At 34.1% G+C, this 20298-nt stretch overlaps 1 protein-coding gene across 2 annotated transcripts in view; it reads left to right on the top strand.

Moving 5' to 3' along the window:
- Nucleotides 1–20298, top strand: part of TOP2B (DNA topoisomerase II beta) — a 73053-nt gene that overhangs the window by 7248 nt on the left and 45507 nt on the right. Inside the window, exons 2-6 of one of the 2 annotated variants that reach the window (XM_033212815.1) lie at nt 12014–12169; nt 13507–13597; nt 14894–14957; nt 18902–19047; nt 19903–20000. In XM_033212815.1, the coding sequence (XP_033068706.1) occupies nt 12014–12169; nt 13507–13597; nt 14894–14957; nt 18902–19047; nt 19903–20000 (555 nt within the window). Of the gene's footprint in view, nt 1–11998; nt 12170–13506; nt 13598–14893; nt 14958–18901; nt 19048–19902; nt 20001–20298 lie in introns of both variants that reach the window. The other variant, XM_033212814.1, reaches the window with a different exon arrangement.

The following is a 20298-nucleotide window of genomic DNA, read 5'->3' as shown; positions in this document are numbered from 1 at the left end:
GTCAGCAAAAGTGTTAAAACTGAAGAGCTACCCAGGGTGACTTTTTTTTTAAGAGATAGAGATAGTGATGATAATAGCAAGGGACAAGGTGCAGAATAGGTTTCTCATTTAGCTTGTCTCTTCTAAGGCCAAAGGTGGTTTGTATTAAATATGCATACCTGTTCTAGGGATGGGATCATCTTATTAACTGGGTAAGTTGCTCTCGTTCCCCTTACCCTAGATTTTGATTTTTAGTATCCTGAGCATTGCTCAGGGGACAACTTTCTGCTGATAAACAGGAGTTGAAAGAGACTATTATTTCTGGTTTCTGTTGTAAAAACTTATGAAAGTCTCAGGGGAGAACCACCTGTGTTTGCCACTAGTGAGCCAGTGAGCAATGTAAATTACCATTTGTTGAGAATGGGAACATAAAAGACAAATTGAATTCTAGTGTTAGTTTCTACTTTCTACTCTGCCAAGGCTGCCAATCTTATTTGTGTATTTTGATTTTGTTTTTGCATAGCCTCTAGTGAGAAAGTTGGGGTTGCAGAAGTAATAATAAGTAGGTATAAACATTGCCTCTAGGAAAAGAAACCTTCAGTTGTATTCTGGCTTAATTATGTTTTCACATGCATGGGTTAATAAGCCTTTAACATATTTGTTTATGCATTCATTGTAGGAAATTAGAAAATGTGTAAAAAAGATAAAAATGGCATGTATTTCTACTCTATAGATAATTTTTATTGATACTCTGTTGGACATACTTCACATTTTTTCCTACGCATGCATATATTATGCATAATTTTTTTCTGACAAAAATGGGCTCATGTTTTATATATATATACTCTTTTGTAATGTTCACTAAACAATGCCATTTTGATAAACGAATTTAAAAATACTTAATTATCTTTACTAATATAAATTTTCTATAAAAGAGCAATAAAAGATTAACACAAATTATTTTTAGTATAGTAATTATAAACGTATTGACTCATTGAAACGTCGAAGTTTGAGGGTTTATATTAAGGGTTTTTGTTATTTATTTATTTATTTATTTTTCTGATGGAGGCTTGCTATCACCCAGGCTGGTCTCAGATTCTTGGGCTCAGGGGATTGATCCTCGGTCTGAGACTCCAGAGTATCTGGGACTACAGGTATTTGGCACCATGCCCTATGTCAGATTTCATAAGTTGTTTGATTCTATAATTGGGAGTAGATTTGAAATATCTGCAAATGACTTCCATTGTATTCTATAAATAATATGTATCCCTTAATGCTTTTCCTGACTTTAAATAGAATAGTATCTCTTATTCTTTCCTCCATACTTGTCATATGATATTTAGAAAAAAATACATTGTCACACATTCGTCACACTTATTTTACAGTATTTCTATGTTCTTCCTAGAGAAAATTACGAATAGTATTAGACAAAGTCAGCTACCTTTCACATATTCAATTTTTTTGTCGTAAAAAACATATAACATTAAATTTACTATCTTAGCTATTAAGTGTAGAGTTCAGTAGTGTTAAATATATTCACATTGTTAAGCAACAGATCTCTAGAAGTATTGCATTTTCCAAAACAAACTATATCTACTAAACACTAATTCCCACTCCCCCCAGCCCTTGGTTAACCACCGTTTCTATGATTTTGATTACTGCAGATACTTTATATGATTGTAATCATACAGTATTTGTTCTTCGTGACTGGCTTATTTTGTTGTTTAGCATAATATCCTTGAGGTTCATCCATGTTATAGCACATGACAGTATTTCTGTGTTTTTTGAGGCTGCGTAATACTCCATTGTATCTTTATACCACATTTAAAAAATCCATTCATACATCAGTGGACATTTGGGTTGCCTTGCCTCTTGGCTATTATGAATAATACCCATGATGAACATGGGTGTGCAAATATCTCTTTGAGATTTTGCTTTGAATTCTTTTGGATATATACCCGAAAGTGGGATTGCTGGATCATATAGTAATTCTATTTTTGATTTCTTGAGGAACCTCCATACTATTTCCATAATGGTTATAGCATTTTTCTAGGATTTTATATTCTCACCAACAGTGTAGAAATGTACCAGTTTCTCCACATCCTTACCAACACTTATTTTCTGATGGCTGTCTTAATAGGTGTGAGGTGATATATTATTGTGGTTTTGATTTGCATTTCTCTTATTAGGAATGTTGATTGTCTTTTCATATGCTGTTGACCATTTGCAAATCTTATTTGGGGAATTGTCTATTGAAATCCTTTATCCATTTGAATGGGGTTATTTTGTTATTGTTGTTGAGTTATAGAAGCTCCTTATCTAGTTTGGATATTAACCCTTTGATGGTTTACAGATATTTTCTCGATCCATATGTTGCCTTTTCACTCCGTCAGTTGTTTTCTTTGGTGCACAGAAATTTTTAAGTTTGATGTCCTGTTCATCTATTTTTGCTTTTGTTGTCTGTGCTTTTGGTGCCATATCCATGAAAGCATTGCCAAATCCAATGTCTCAAAGCTTTTCCTTTGTGTTTCCTTCTAGGAGTTTTATAGTTTTAGGTATTACTTTTAGGTCTTTATGTTAATTTTTGTATGTGGCATGAGAGTTCAACTTCATTCTTCTGCTTGTTGTCTAGTTTTCCCAGCAGCATTTGTTGAAGAGACTGTCCTTTCCCCAATGTGTAGTCTTGGCATTCTTGTGAAAAATCATTTGGCCTTTTATGTAAGGGTTTATTTCTGTGCTCTCTATTCTGTCTATATGCCAGTGCCACACTGTTTTAGATTTCTGTTGTTCTGTAGTAAAATCAGGTTTTGAAATCAAGAGGTGTGAGGCCTTTAGCTTTATTTTCTGATTAAAGACTGATTTAGCTATGTGGGTCCTCTTGAGATTCCATATGAATTTTAGAATTTTTCTTTTTTCGTATTTCTGCAAAAAATACCATTGGGATTTTGGTAGGCATGGCATTGAATCTGTAGATCACTTTGGATAGTTTGGACATTTTAACAATATTTTAAGTTTTTCAAATCATGAGAATGGAATGCCTGTCCATTTATTGGTATCTTTTTTCATTTCTTTTAACAGTGTTTTGTATTTTGATGTTATTCTCACCTCCCTGGTTAAGTTTACTCTGTGGTAGTTTATCCTTTTTGAGGCTATAGTAAATGGGATTTTCATAATTTCCTTTTTTGATTGGTCATGGTTACTGCATGAAAACATAACTAATTTTTGTATCCTGCAACTTGCTGAAATCATTTATTAGTTGTAGTAGTTTCTCTGTGGAATCTTTTGGGTTATCTACTATAAGATTATGCCATTTGTGAGCATAATTCTACTTCTTTTCTAATTTGTATGCCTTTTATTTCCTTTTCTTGTCTTAATTGCTCTGACTAGGACCTCTAATACTATCTTGAATATTGGCAAGATTGGACCATCCTTGCCTTGTTCCTCCTGATCTTAGAGGAAAAGTTTTTAGTCTTTCACCAGTATGTGTGCTGTTAGCTGTTGGCTTTTTGTGTATCGCTTTTATTATATTGAGGTGTTTTCTATTTCTAGTTTGTTACGTGTTTTTATCAGGAAAGTGTATTGAATTTTGTCAAATGCTTTTTGTGCATCAATTGAGATGATAATGTGGTTTTTGCCCTTCATTTTGTTAATATGGTATAGTACAATGATTTGTTTTTATATTTGGAAACATCGTTGCATTTCAAGTATAAATCCTATTTGCTTATTGTGTGTAATCCTTTTAATGTGCTGTTGGGTCAGGCATGGTGGCTCATACCTGTAATCCCAGCACTTTGGGAGGCCAGTGCAGGAGAATCGTTTGAGGCCAGGAGTTTAAGACCATCCTGGGCAATATGGTAAAACCTTGTCTCCAGAAAAAAATTTAAAATTAGCCAGGTGTGGTGGCACACAGTTGTAGTACTAGCTGCTTGGGGCAGGGGTTGTGAGGTATTGAGGAGGAGGGTGGGTGTGCTGAGGCGGGAGAATCACTTGAGCCTGGGAGGTTGAGGCTGCAGTGAGCCATCATCATGCCACTGCACTCCAGCCTGGGCAACAAAATGAGACCCTCTCTTAAAAAAAGTGCCATTGTATTGAGTTTGCTAGTATTTGGGGGAAGATTTTTCCATCAGTCTTCGTCAGTGGTATTGTTCTGTAGGCCTCTTATTCTGTCTTCTAGTTTTTGTATCAGAGAAATGCTGGCTTCATAGAATCATTCTGAAAGTGTTCTCTGCCCTTCATTTTTTTGGTAAGAGTTTCAAGAGTTAATTCTTTGATTATTTGGTAGAATTTTCAAGTGAAGCTATCTGGTCCTGGGCTTTTCTTTGTTGGGAAGTTTTTGAGTACTGCTTCATATCCTTATTTGTTATAGGGCTGTTCAGATTATTTACTCATGATTCAATCTTGGTAGATTATATGTTTGGAATGTATTCATTTCTTCTAGATTATCTAATCTGTTGCCATATATGTGTTCATGTAAGTCTTTTATAATCTTTTTTATTTCTGTGACATTAATTATGATGTCCCCTTTCATTTCTGATTTAGTTATTTGATTATCTCTTTTTTTCTTACATAATCTAGCTAAGGGTTTGTCAGTTTTGTTAATTTTTTCAAAAAACAAACTCTTGGTTTCATTGATTTTTTTTTCTCATTGTTTTTCTATTCTTTATTTTATTTATCTTTGTTTTAAACTTTATTTGCCTTCATTAATTTGGTTTAATTTCTCTTTTCCTAGTTCTTTGAAAGGATCTAAAGTTAGGTTGTTAATTCGAGATCTTTATTGATTGTTAATGTTAAGTGTAATACTGTTTTAGCCGCATTACATAAATATTGGTGTATTGTGTTTTTGTTTTCATTTGTCTCCTGATATTTTCTAAATTCCCTTGTGGTTTCATCTTTGACCCACTCGTTGTGTAAGAGTGAGTTGTTTAACTTCCACTTTTTTGTGGATTTTACTGTTTTCTTTCTACTGTTGATTTCTGGTTTCATGCCATTGTTGATAGAAAATATACCTTATATGATTACAGTCTTCTTAAGTTTGTTAAGACTTGTTTTGTCACGTAACGTGGTCTATGTTGGAGAATGTTCCATGTGCAATTGAAAAGAATGTGTATTTTGCTGCTGTTCATTGGTATGTCTGTTAGGTCCAATTGGTCTATAGTGTTGTTCAAGTTCTTTGTGTCTTTATTGATCTTTTGTGTGGTGGTTCTATCCATAACCGAAAGTGGGCTAGTGAAGTCTCCTACTATTATTGTGTTGTTGTCTCTCTCCCTTCACTTCTGTCAGTGTTTGCTCATAAATTTGGGAACTGTAATGTTAGATGCATATCTTACTGGTGAATTGACCCTTTTATCATTATATAATGTCCTATTCTGTCTCTTGTGACAGTTTTTGTCTTAAAGTCTATGTTGTCTGATGTAAGTACAGCCACTCTCTTCAGATTCCAGTTTTATGGAATATCTTTTTCCATCCTTTTATTTGTAGGCTTTGTGCATCTTTGGATCTGAAGCAGGTGTCTTGTAAACAACCTATAGTTGGATCTTATTTTTTTATTCCATTGGCTAATCTATGTCTTTTATTTGGGGCACTTAACCTTTTTTTTTCTAGTTGGAATCTCCCTCTGTTGTCCAGGCTGGAGTACGGTGGCACAATCTTGGCTCACTGCAACCTCTGCTTCAGGTTCAAGTGATTCTTCTGCCTCAGCCTCCCGAGTAGCTGGGATTACAGGTGCCTGCCACCACAACTTGCTAATTTTTGTATTTTTAGTGGAGATAGTGTTTTACCATATTGGCCATGCTGGTCTCTAACTCCTGACCTCAAGTGATCTGCCCGCCTCGGTCTCCCAAAGTGTGGAATTATAGATGTGAGCCACCATACCTGGCCCAGTTCACATTTGAAGTAATTATTGACATGGACTCACTATTGCCATTTTGATTATTGTTTTTGTATGTCTTATAGCCTTTTTGTCCATCTTTCCTCCCTTGCTGCCTTCTTTTGTGTTTCATTGATTTTTTTTTTTTAGTGACATTTTGATTTTCTTCTAATTTCTCTGTGTGTATATTCTACAGATATTTTCCTCGACTTTACCTTGCAATTCACATAACATATCTTCAAGTGATAAAAATAAATTTTAAATCAGTAACTTCAATTACGTATGAAAACTCTTCCTTTTTTCACCTCTGCCCTCCCCTACTTTGTTTTTGATGACACTTTACCTCTTTTTATGTTGTGTATATTTTAACACAGATTTATAATTTTTTATGCTTTAAAAATTCTATACCATATTTAAGTGATCTGTATTACTGCATTACAATACTAGAAGATGTCATATTTGTTTATATACAAATAGTCTTCAAAAAATTCATGGAAAATGTGTATTATTAGAAAATTATGCATGGATTTCAAATTTTTTTTGTATCAAAATAAACTTCTACTAACTTGTTATAACATTTCTGAGCAAAATCTAGTTTGAGGTACTAGGAAGGATAAGACATCATTTGGAAAAGAGCCCTTATCAGAGCAATATGAATTATGCTGAAATTGAAGCAAGAACAAACATCAAGTTTGTGAAGAAGCTTAGGTGGAAAAATGGTGAAATCATTGATTTCCAGTATGTTTACAGGGCCAATGTCTCAAATAAATGAGCAGTTTACAAATGGATAACTTCTTTTAAGAAGAGATGAGATGATGGTAAAGATGAAGCCTGCAGCAGCTGACCATCTGCATCAATTTGTGAGGAAAATATTAGTCATGTTCATGCCCTTATTGAAGAGGACCAATGATTAACAGCAGAAACAATAGCCAACACCATAGATGTCTTAGTTGGTTCAGCTTCCACAATTCTTTATGAAAAATTAAAGATTCACAGACTTTCCACTCAATGGGTGCCAAAACCATTGTGCCTAGATCAGCTGCAGACAAGAGCAAAGCTTTTAATGGAAATTTTAAACAAATGGGATCAAATCCTGATGAATTTCTTCAAAGAATTGTAACAGGAGATGAAACAGGGCTTTACCAGCATAATCCTGAAGACAAAACACAATCAAAGCAATGGCTGTTAAGAGGTGGAAGTGGTCCAATCAAAGCAAAAGAAGACAGGTCAAGAGCAAAGGTCTTGGCAACAGTTATTTAGGATGCTCAAGGCATTTTGCTTGTTGACTTTATGAAGGGCCAAAGAATGATAACATCTGCTTATTATAAGATTGTTTTGAGAAAGGTAAAGTTTTAGCAGAAAAATCCCCAGGAAGGCTTCACCAAAGTCTTTCTCCATCATGACAGTACGCCTGCTCATTCCTTTCATCAAACAAGAGCAATTTTATGAGATTTTTGATGATAAATAATTAGGCATCTATCTTATAGTCTTGATTTCGTCCCTGCTGAGTTTTTTGTTCGTTTGTTTGTTTTGTTTACTAATCTTAAATCTTTAAAAGGCACTTATTTTTTTTTCAGTTGATAAATTTATGCATTGGCATAAATTCGCAAGACCCTTGGTCTTTAGAGATGAGCTAAATGGCTGATATCATCACTTATAAAAGTGTCTTGACCTTTATGGAGCTTCTGTTGAGAAATAAAATTTATATTTTTAATTTTTGTCTTTTGATTACATTTTTCGAGGAACTTTTTAAAGTCTCATTGGACTTGACCAGGGAGTTAAGTATTTTTGTGTTACTGTGTTGCTATTTTTTATCCTTATGCTTTAAGGGACTCCCTTTATCATTTCTTGTTGGGCAAACCTAGTGGTGATGAACTGTCCCAGCATTTGTTTATCTGAGAAAGTCTTAATTTCTACTTCATTTTTGAAGGGCACTTTAGCTAAATATAATGTTCTTGGTTGGCACTGTTTTTTTTTTTTTTTTTCTCTTCAGTACTTCAGATACATTCTTCCAATCCCTTCTACCTTGCAAGGTTTCTGCTGAGAAATTGGCTAGTAATCTAACAGAAGCTCCTTTGTACTTGATGATTCACTTTTTTGTTGCTGCTTTCAAGATTTTCTCTCTGTCTATGACTTTTGACAGTGTAATTATGATGTGTCTTGGTGTAGTTTTCTTTAGATTTATCCTTGTTGGAGTTCTTTGAGCTTCTTTAATTTGTATGTCCATTTATGTCCTCAGATTTGGAAAGTTTTCGGCTATGATTTCTTCAAATAGGCTCTTTCCCCATTTCTCCCTTTCTTCTCCTTTGAGACTTACATAATGTATATGTTGTTCTGATGATAGTGGCCCATAAGTTCTTTAAGCTCTTTTTGTGTTTATTCATTCCTTTGCCTTTTTTCTCCTTTCCCTTGGCAGTTTTGAAAGTCCTGTCTTCAAATTTGCTGATTTAAAAAAATTCTGCCTACTCCAGTCTACTGTGCTATCCCTCTAGTGTATTTTCAATTCATTTACTGTATGCTTCAGTTCAAGAAATAATGTTGGCTACTTCATCATAGTTTTTATCTTTATTGTTTTTTTTTCTTTTTGTTTATGCATTGTTACACCGAGTTTTTGTTTGTCCATCTGTACTCATTTATTTCATTAAGCATCCTTTGGCAGTTAATTTGAATTCTTTGTATGACTGTATTTCTACTTCTTTAGGCTCAATTTGTGGTGATTTATTTATTATTTTTTTGAGACAGGCTCTTGCTTTGTCACCCAGGCTGGAGTACAGTTGTGTGCTGATGGCTTACTGCAGCCTCGACCTTCTGGGCTGAGGTAATCCTCCTGTTGCAGCCTCCCAAGTAGCTGGGACTACAAGTGTGCACTACCACACCTGGCTAATTTTTTTGTTTTGTTTTGTTTTGGTAGAGAGATTTGGCCATGTTACTCAGACTGGTTCTGAGCTCTGGGCCCAAGGGATCTGCCTGCCTCAGCCTCCCAAAGTGCTAGGATTACAGGTGTGAGCCACTGCGCCTGGCTGCAATTTAATTTTTTACAATGAATCGGCCATATTTCCCTGTTTCTTTGTATTGTTATTTTCTGTTAGGGCTTTGGCATTTGAAGGCTTAGCTAACTCTCCAGTCTTTGCAGTCTGATTTCATACTGGGAAGACTTTCTTCATCCAGTTTGTCTAGCTAGGGAATCCTGAGACCTCACAAATCTTTTATGGGGATGCATCCTCTTTAGATTTGTGCATGGAATTTCTTAATTGAAGAGGTTTGCCTCTGTCTGTGTTTGCTCTCTCTGGAGTGTGTGTGTCTGCTTTGCTTGTGGCCGTTGGTGCTGTAGTAAACTACAGTACTGGAGCTCCACCTTGTGTCTGTTTCTGATACTGCAGAGTCTGATGCTAAACTTTGATTGCCTTTGTTCTCAGTGACCCTCAACCTGCCACCCTGTTCAATGTCAATGCTTAGATTCAGTCAAGAGGTTTCTAGGGTAGCACTGCCCCCAACTGTTCCATTGGAGGTATATTCCTCTTCTGCTCCTCCCCAGGGAGAAGGTGAAAGTTGTTCTAGTCATGTTTTTCTCAATCTTGCCTTGCTGGGGCAGATAGGAGGGAGGACATGAGCTTTGATGCTATTTTGTGCTCACTTGGATTGCTGGTATGTATCACAAAGGCAGTTGGATTATATGTTATTGTTGAATCCATGTCTTCATGGGGAAAGAAAGGCCCTGGGGTTTCTTATTTTGCCATCTGGCTGACCACACTCAAATGTTATCTGTTTTTTTAGACATTATCTTAGCAAGAACGGCAAGTCTTTGAACTTGATAGAGATTTGATGGGTTCAAGCTTTCAGACTTTTTTTTGTAATATATCCATTTGGGAAGAGATGCAGGGAGGAAGAGGTGGTGATTGTAAGTAAGGAAGTATGGAAAAAGTTGTAAATTCTTGAAGAAAGCATGAGGTAAGGCTTTACACCTGTTTTTTTGGTTTTTTTGTTTGTTTGTTTTTGTTTTTTTAATCCATGTGTGCCCTTTAGTTCAGCTTAGTTCATACAAATTAGATAGACATGAGCCTCTGGTTGAGTCTCATCTTGAAAATATTTTCTTTGTGATGGGGTTGGTTTTGGAAGAGTAGCCTGGAATAGGAAAGCTTTTACTTATATGGTTATCATGTGTCCTCAACCTTTATGTCAATAATTGCAGACTTTAAAATAGTAGTTCTAAGTTAATGGTAAAATGTTACCTACCTTTGATTCCATAGCATCCATCTTCTTTGAGTACTTTCTTAGAGTGTGATTTTAATGATTATGATCTTTGTTCTAACTATTTTGAGGCTCCGTTAAAAAATAAATTGTGATTTTATTGTTAGAATCATTTCTATAAATTAACGTCACTGTGCCTGGCCCCTAAACGTAAGTTGTTTTTACCAATCAACTATTTCTTTATAAAAAGCAAGGAATATGATTAGAAATTTGAAGACTATCTGGTATTTAAAAAATAAAGTTCATCTTTCTGGCCAGCTAGTTCATCATCTAACTTTTGCAGAAGTAGAATGTGAAAACTTTGTGAAACAGAATTATTTGCTTTTATCCAAAGCTATTTTTAAATGTCTTTGAGCAGTGTTAATGGAAAAACTTATAAATCTAGGAGTATAAGAATGTAGTTTAAAATCTAGTAGAATGAGTTATTTTTAATACTTTTATTTTGAACTATTATTAAATCTTTAATTTTATATAAAACTTATTGCATTGTGAGATTATAATTAATGTTTGAGTTTCCTCAGGATATATTAAATTCTTGGTTTAGACTTTTCGGAGGTCATGTTTTTGATTTTTAAACACACTTAATTATGAAGTTTTTCTAAAAATAAACACTTTAAAGAGGAATTAAAATTGCATACTGCTTGTTTAAATGCACAAAAATCTCTGTATCTTCTATTGTCTGTATTGTTTCTTTAATTTCTACTAAAATTTGAAGGCCTATGAAGATATTTTAATTCTCATTGCATTATTTTTTGACTCTGAAAAAATAGGCCGTCATATCTTTTTAGTGGGATGTCATATTTGTCAGCATTAAAGAATCCCAGAAGGAGAGAAGTATATTCTCTGCTGCTCTTAAGAAGACAAGGAAATTTGTAGACCTTGGAAATTTCATTTGACATCCTCATCTGCTGTAGGAATGTTTAGAATTAAGATCACCAACCTGTGCCTCCTTGAAACTGGTAGAGAAACTGGGATCAGTATTGGGGCACCCGGAGCTGATATGTGAGGAATTATTGGCATGATCTACAAATGTGTGAAATTTGAGGATTTTATAAGCTATTATATTTTCAGTCATATCAGTGTTTATTAACTACATAGGTTAATATTTTGCGTAGGTCATATTTGTTTATACCGTAGTCTTCAGTAGCTTAATGGTGGGGAGCTTACATCTGGAAGCTTCTGGGGCTCCTGTACCTAGCAAGGTTCAGTCATTGTGATTCTGTAACCTCACCAGAACTCAAGGTTTTGAAGACCACAAAAATTAACTTGAGGCCAGGCATGGTGGCTCACGCTTATAATACTAGCACTTTGGGAGGCCAAGGCAGGCTGATCACCTGAGGTCAGAAGTTCGAGACCAGCCTGGCCAACATGGTGAAACCTTGTCTCTACTAAAAATACAAAAAAAAAAAAAACCAAAAAACAAAAAACAAACAAGCAAAAAAACAAAAACTAGCTGAGCATAGTGGTGTGCATCTGTAGTCCCAGCTACTCAGGAGGCTGAGGCAGGAGAATCACTTGAAACTGGGAGGCAGAGGCTGCAGTGAGCCAAGATCACACCATTGCACTCCAGTCTGGACGACAGAGCAAGACTCTGTCTCAAAAACAAAACAAACTAACTTGATATCTTATAGAATTGGGAAATGTTTGTATTTTTGGATTACTAGAGACTGCTGTAGTGATTCTGGTGACTATACCCATGTTTTGGGCTCAGTCAAAACTACAGGTTCACGTTGTATAATAAGAGCCGGACTGTCAGTAATAGACTTGTGTTTTCTTTAGGATTTAAAAAATCAGTGGGTCTGAAAGATAATTTTGCCATTAAAAAAGAAAACCCATGTCGTGTGTCCATACTCATTGTTTACCCCTTGGTAGGTTATTTAAATTTGATTTTTTGGTTAATTTTAGACTCTTTTTGATCAGAACAATGCTGCAAAAAAGGAAGAGTCAGAAACTGCCAACAAAAATGATTCTTCAAAGAAGTTGTCTGTTGAGAGAGTGTATCAGAAGAAGACACAACTTGAACACATTCTTCTTCGTCCTGATACATATATTGGGTCAGTGGAGCCATTGACGCAGGTAATTACTGCTAAAATTGATTGAAATTAGGAGATGTGCATCTATATCTACTTTTTAATGTTGATAAAATTATTGTAATTATATGCTTTGGAAATCTGTAAGTTCATGTATCTGTAGTTATGGTCAAAGTAGGGTGAAAGATCTAGAAGTAGAAATGTATTTACTTCTTTCTGGGGATAAAAACCATCACAAGAGCCTGGGCACGGTGGCTCACACCTGTAATCCCAGCAATTTGGGAGGCCGAGGCAGATGGATCACCTAAGGTCAGGAGTTGAAGACCAGCCTGGCCGACATGACTAGTTGAGACTAGTAAGAACTGAGATTCAAAGTAGATCTCTCTGACTCCAAAGTCTTGCTTTGTTCGTATTATTTTACTCTCTCCCTGTATTATAAAAAAAAATAAAGCATGAATTTTCCATTCTTTATGAAAAGTAATGTTTTTATTTTTTCAACTATTGAATTCTGTTTCTAATAACTATTGATGGTCTTACATTAAAACTGACTTTAAGGCCAGGCACAGTGGCTCACACCTGTAATCCCAGCACTTTGGGAGGCCGAGGCGGGCGGATCACGAGGTCAGGAGATTGAGACTATCCTGGCTAACAAGATGAAACCCTGTCTCTACTACAAATACAAAAAATTAGCCTGTAATCCCAGCAGTTTGGGAGGCTGAGATGGGCGGATCACAAGGTCAGGAGATCGAGACCATCCAGGCTAACCCGGTGAAACCCCGTCTCTGCTAAAAAAAAAAAAATACAAAAAACTAGCCAGGCGAGGTGGCGGGCGCCTGTAGTCCCAGCTACTCGGGAGGCTGAGGCAGGAGAATGGTGTGAACCCGAAAGGCGGAGCTTGCAGTGAGCTGAGATCCGGCCACTGCACTCCAGTTTGGGTGACAGAGCAAGACTCCGTCTCAAAAAAAAAAAAAAATTAGCCAGTCATGGTGGCAGGTGCCTGTAGTCTCAGCTACTTGGGAGATTGAGGCAGGAGAATGGCATGAACCCGGGAGGCAGAACTTGCAGCGAGCCGAGATCATGCTACTGCACTCCAGCCTGGGCGACAGTGCAAGACTCTGTCTCAGCAAAAAAAAAAAAAAAAAAAAAAAAAAAGCTGACTTTCTGTATAATAATACAAACTTGATACAAAATGAACAATTTCTCAATTTTGAGGTTAATTTAATATGAATAGTGAAGTTGACTATTACTGAAGTTGTGTATGTTTTTCTACTTCACAGATCTAAGTATTCATATAGTGTAAATGACAGGATGTGGATTATACTATGAAAAATTGATGTTAAGGATTTATCGAGTAAAAAACTATTTTTGAATTTTTCAATGCAGTTCATGTGGGTGTATGATGAAGACGTAGGAATGAATTGCAGAGAGGTTACCTTTGTGCCAGGTTTATACAAGATCTTTGATGAAATTTTGGGTGAGTACTTGCTTAGGATTTAATGCATATTTCTATTAATATCATCATAATGTCCTTTTATATATAAAGCCAGACTTATCCAGTATAAACTTGAAGGGTGTATCTTTGGCTTTTATCCTTCTGAATATAAATGATCTTCAGAAAATTTATACCATGATCTGTAGTGTTTATCTCTGTTTCATCTTTGTTTCATTTTCTTCATCTATGAAATCAGTGTGTTGTGTTTGTAATCCCATATTTGGTCTGTACTCCTCTATGTGTAGTCTTCTGGGATTTGCTAGCATCACAGTTACCTGGGGGCATCTTGAATATGGAGATGACAGGGACTGATTTTGCAGATTGATTGAGTTGGGATATGTGAATATGTTTTTCACCAACAAATCAGATATTTCTCTTGGGCAGCCAAGTTTAATAACCATTGCTCTAAATGATCTCTGTCCTCTCAAAATCACATGGTTAATTAAATTATGTGAATGTCTAGTTGACTGCCAGGGATTGCCTCTACTTTGGAAATATTCTAACCAAGGACACTCTAGAAATTCTCTTGGTCTGCCATCTCAGTGCAACTTGAGGTTTCTTAGTGTAGTTGTATGGGTCTCTCAGAGCTGCTTCTGTTGGTATTTGGTGAAGAAATAAGAGATTAAAACTGGGTTACATTTTATACCTTTACTCTTGCCTCCATATTATAATTTTACTGTTTTAAGTTTATTACAAGTGTTTGTCAGGAACATATTTCTTCTATGATTGTGTTCAAATTTCCTTGAAGCAGTGGTTAATGAATGTAAAAATATTTATGTTGTCAGTTATAGTGCCTAAAATACAAAATTTTGATTTCTAAGGGTGTTAAACAGTTTTTTTTTTGTAACTAAAAATGAACTGATTGCTATTCAGTATGCCTATAAAGTCACTAGTTTATTGAAAGAGATCAGTAGAATGCAATTACTTGTTACCAAGAAAAAAATATAATTAAACAAAAGTTTTTACTTTTAGACCTGGATTTGGGTGTTGTAAAATGCAGGTGTTTGCTCTGACTTAATTTGTTTTGATTAATATGTATACTAAAACATTTCCTCCTCTTTTTTGTGATGGAAAACATAACAGTAATTTGATGTGATAATACAATTTAGGAATATTATTTGGAAAATAAGATTTTATATGAGAAGTTAATGGTACTTATTTTCATTAACTCTTACCATATGTAGATGTTTATATTAAGCAGTGATGCAGATAAAGTTGTGTCCATGTATTTATTTATATAATTTTGTATATTACTCATTGAGATGTTTAATTTTGTAGTTAATGCTGCTGACAATAAACAGAGGGATAAGAACATGACTTGTATTAAAGTTTCTATTGATCCGTAAGTATATTTAAAGTTTAATTTTTTATGCTGTTTTATTCAGATAGTCCCCAATTTATGAGTACTCCTCAAATAATGTATATGGGTAGTACTTTTTTGTTTCCCTGTTGTTTGAGACTTTGTAATTTTTGCCTCTTTTCTGTGTCATTTATTGTCTTTTCTTCCAAAGAACTTCCCTATCAGGACTCTTGGAGACCATTTTTCTTTGATGCTATATATGCTATTTCAGCTGCTAGAGTAATCACCCTCTCTTTTCTTTGGGACTCAAGGCTAAGGGCCATTAGTGTGATTCCAGTTGTACTTTAAATTTGCTTTTCATGATTGGTGTTTGGAGTTTTCCATTATTTATGACATGATTTAATAGATTAGCTACTGCTGGTGTAACTAGTTGTTCAGCTAATTATATTACTGTGGTGATTTTTATTATTTTTTTACGTAGGATGAAGGTGTATAAAAAATAGTAGTGTTAAATCAGAAACATAAATGTTATATTTCTCCTGTTTTTACCAGCATGCCTTTTGTAAAATATTACATTCATCCTTTGTAATTTGATTAGTAATTTAGCATGATTTTAAGATTTTTCTCTAGTAAACATAAAAATCTAATAATTCAGGTATAGTCTATTAGTAATCTAATTTCAGTTAAGATTAGTAGTATAATAAAACTATAATTTGTATTTGGTTATACCTTGAAGTTAACTGTATTTTATATGAAAATGTTACCATATAACTATACTGTTGGATTCTTTATTTTTCTTCTCCATTCTTTTTTCAAAAAAAAATTGGATTATTTCTATAATGAATGCATTCTTGAGAAGTTATATAAGGCATACAAGACATAAATTACAACTTATACAGAAGTTTTAGATGGTTTCAAGGAAATTTTGGCTATTAAGATTCCTTTTCCTTGTTTAGGCAATTGTCAATTAAAAACCATCTCTCTCTTCATTTATTATGTTTTAGGAGAGTAAGGAATAATAGACACTGAATGTTTGATATTTTTGAATTGTTTTCAAAATTGAACAATTCTAATTGAAAACTAAGAAAGAAAGAACCTTCTTTAAATACACTCTTGATGAACGTAGTTGCAATTGTTTAGTTCTTTTATGTGGTACTAGCCATATTAGTCCAAATATTTTAGCCACATTAATACAATAAGATTGAATTTAAGAAATAGTGTCTAGCATACCATCATAACAAAGTGAAGTGAGCTAAACCAGTTGCAGCAGCTCACGCCTGTAATCCTGGCACTTTGGGAGGCTGTCAGGCGGATCCCTTGAGCCCAGGAGTTCGAGACCAGTCTGGGCAACATGGTGAAAACCTGTCTCTACCCAAAAAAAAAAAAAAACCCAAAATTATCTAGGCATAGTGGCACGTGTTTGTAGTCCCAGCTACTCAGGAGGCTGAGGTGGGAGGATTGCTTGAGCCTGGGAGGTCAGGCTGCAATGAACCATGATTTTGCCACTGTACTCTAGCCTGGGTGACAGAGCGAGACCCTGTCTCAAAAAAAAAAAAAAAAAAAAAAAGACAATGAAGAAGTGAGCTGTAAGACAACTCTGTAGACTGGATAAGGGCTCTTGGTTTATTTTACTTATCAGTTCATTACAGATTTTGTACAAAGTGTAATTCTACATAATTCTGGTACTTCTAGTGCCTTTATCACTCCATTTTACACTCTGTTTTTAATCAACAAACATTTTTGTGTAGGCATAAGAGGGAAAATTATAAATAAGTTTATTTGTTTCTTAATGGCAATAAGGTATCAATTTTTTTTCATATCTCCCACCTCGTTTTAACTGCTTCTGGTAGGAAATTGTTTTATTTCAATATAAACAAAAATCCTTAGCTATTCCAAGAAGAAAAGGTGATGGTAGTATATTTTTTCACCCCTCCTTTCTTATTTCTTTTGTTGTTTATGAATCATTGATGAAAAATTCAGTCTTAATCTTGCCTTTAATTGAATTTCATATACTTCTAAAATTGGCATTAGGCAAGCATTTTGTGAGAAGTTGCTGATTTGTATATTGTATTTCTGAGTTTTAACTATAACATTTTGTCTCTTGTGAATTTTGTCCCATAGTCACTTTTTTTTTTTTTTTTTTACCACATATACTATGGAATTAGTATTATTTTGATTAAAATAAATGCTATTTCAGAAGTGCAGTTTTTGCTTCAGTAAGATTTCTAATTGTCATTTTAAAGCTAAATTTAAATGAGAAAAAGAGCTGTTGCACTGTTTATCCAATTGATCCAGTTTTCTCTGCTGTCCATTTTTGTATCCTTTGAGTTTCATTCTTTTTAACATTTTTGTATAGCAGATTTTTTTCTTTGTACATTTGTTAACATAAACTTCTTGTGTGGAGGAGAGGTTAAATTTTAATAGCTAATGGGCAAAGTATATAGGATATATAATACAGTGTAGCTTTTATTCTTTCTTTTCCTCCATAGTATTCTGTGATGTGGGGATAAAATTTAAGGAAAACATCATGGTTGTAAAGCCATGAGAATAGATTAAATACAAGGTATGCCATACAGAATTTGGACAGTTCTTCTAGAAGTTAGAGAAATTAGAGCAACTTCTTACAAGGGAACTTAACACTTATTAAATAATATAACATAATAGTATTGAAACAATTTATTTGTGGATGTCTATCTGACTAAAAACCAATGTGGAATCTGGGCGCGGTGGCTCAAGCCTGTAATCCCAGCACTTTGGGAGGCCAAGGTGGGTGGATCATGAGGTCAGGAGTTTGAGACCAGCCTGGCCAACATGGTGAAACCCCGTTTCTACTAAAAATACAAAAATTAGCCGGTTGTGGTGGTGCGCGCCTGTAATCCCAGCTACTTGGGAGACTGAGACAGGAGAATTGCTGGATTCCAGGAGGCAGAGGTTGCAGTGAGCTGAGATCGTGCCACTGCACTCCAGCCTGGGTGACAGAGCGAAACTCTGTCTCAAGCAAAAAACAAAAAAAATGTGGAAAGCATATTAACCAGAGTTCAAAATATTCCTCTAGCTTAAGTATTCTTTATTTAGAATTGAAACTTTAAAACTATAGCTTTAAAAATATTGTATACTCATGCTAAATTATATATGTAGACATTTCTTCTTTTAACAAATGGAATCATAGTATATATACTATTTTATATCTTTCTCTTTATTCAACATATAGACAGCTTTCGTTATTAACTTACATAGATCCACTTAATGTTTTTAAACTACTTGCAAGTATTTTATTATGTTGATGTGTCATTTATTTAACCTCTTGCCAACTGATAAGTATTGGATATTTAGATTTTCAATGTTTTTTTTTAGCCTAATTATTTTTGAAACTTTATTTGTAAACTATTAAATGCAGTATTCTTATTCTTAATTTTTATTGAAGATTATCAATGGAGCAAAGTTACAAAATTCTGAATAATTGTTTAGAGATTACAGAAATAAATACCAGATCTGAGAAATGATATAGATTGAAATTTTATAAGAGAGGTGAGTTTAATAGCAAGTTCCAGTTTCATACTCATATGGACTTAGCTATGTCGAGAATGCCAAACGTTGATTTTTTTTTTAATTGTGATGAAGATAATTAACTTACAAAATGCCTATTTTAATTACAGTACCATGTGCTAAACATGATGAAACCTTTTTTTAAGGTTTTCTCATGAGTATGTTGCCTTTTTTGTCATCCTGAGATATTTAAGGTCTGTAATTTTCCATTCTTGCCTTTATTTCCTTCATAATCCTTCTCTATTAGTTATGACTCAGGGAAAGAAATGTTTGTCCTAAGCGAGTATTTTCTTGAGAGATGAATTGGTGCCTTTCAATTGATAATGACTAGTATCTTATAACCTTTAAGGTTTATTCTAGATTACTTTTTAATGAATTAATTTATCTTTACAATTTTAAGCTCTAAATTCTGCTTTTCTTTTTCTTTTTTTTTTATATAGTGAATCTAATATTATAAGCATTTGGAATAATGGGAAAGGCATTCCAGTAGTAGAACACAAGGTAGAGAAAGTTTATGTTCCTGCTTTAATTTTTGGACAGCTTTTAACATCCAGTAACTATGATGATGATGAGAAAAAAGTTACAGGTAAAGTCTGAATGGAATTTTGATTGAAAAATACTGTTTTCTTAATATAAAATGTATAACTTACTGAGGAAATTGTGCAGTTTTGGTGTGAGAAAATCATTTTCAGAATTAATATTTATAAACTATCATGTATAAATATTGTCGAGAATAGTTTAACAGTGACATTTTAAAACCTTAAGTCTGATAGTACATTGACTATGTTGTTAGAACTGCTGGAAGTTTAACTTGGCTGACAGCTTGAGTTTTGATTTTAGATAGGACTAGTGTGATGTCTATGTATATAAATTTTTTATTACATAAGTACTGTGTCTTTTGGTATTAAGTTACTTTTAAACTGTTTTCCTTAAGAAGGTCAGGATCGAAAATCTAGACTCTGTAAATAGAGTTGAAAGTGCTTTGACCAAAACCATATGTTTTCATACTTATTTATGTTGCCCAAATAGGTTGATAGGTTTTTTTGTTTTGTTTTGTTTTGCTTTTTAAACCAAGGCTCTGGGAAATGATATAGATTAAAATTTTGTAATAGAGAAGCAAGTTTGATAGAAAGTTCAGATTTCATACTCAACAGAGATTTTACTGGGTCATGAAAGATACAAAGCTTAATGTTTTTGAAATTGTAAAGACTGTGGTAAATGTACAAAATACCCATTTTAATTACACTACTATATATGCTAAATCTTAATTGTATCTTTCTTTAAATGAAAAAAATCTAATTATGCTCTAGAATATTCAATTGATGATTGATAATGCAGTTAGTAGAACAGTTTTGCAACAGCCTTGCCCTATGGTAGTAAATTAACAAAATTCCTTTAAAATCATTTTTACTAAACCTTTTACATTTAATTTTTCTTACAGGTGGTCGTAATGGTTATGGTGCAAAACTTTGTAATATTTTCAGTACAAAGTTTACAGTAGAAACAGCTTGCAAAGAATACAAACACAGTTTTAAGCAGGTATGCTAGAAACACATCTATTTCTTTTTTTAAAATAATGTTTTGTTATTTTGCTGAGATAGTAGAACCTTAGATAAATTGCAGTAATGCCTATATAACTTCATTTTTTGTTTTCAAAACATTATCCAAGTCAACTCCTCAGAGTAAAGAGACATCAGAATGCCTGGGAGATTTAATATAAGCCTATTCCTCTATCATTCCTTTAAAACAAAGTGCTTTATTTAACAGACTTTATTTTAGTTAAGTATTAGTGAAAATGTCCTAAACCTCACAGACTCATGTACATGCAACCGCTTAG

Source organism: Trachypithecus francoisi, unplaced genomic scaffold (assembly GCF_009764315.1).
Source record: "Trachypithecus francoisi isolate TF-2019V2 unplaced genomic scaffold, Tfra_2.0 Lachesis_group0, whole genome shotgun sequence".
In the NCBI taxonomy this organism is placed as follows: domain Eukaryota; kingdom Metazoa; phylum Chordata; class Mammalia; order Primates; family Cercopithecidae; genus Trachypithecus; species Trachypithecus francoisi.
Note: the sequence above shows the minus strand (reverse complement) of the source record. Positions and strands in the feature narration are given on the sequence as shown.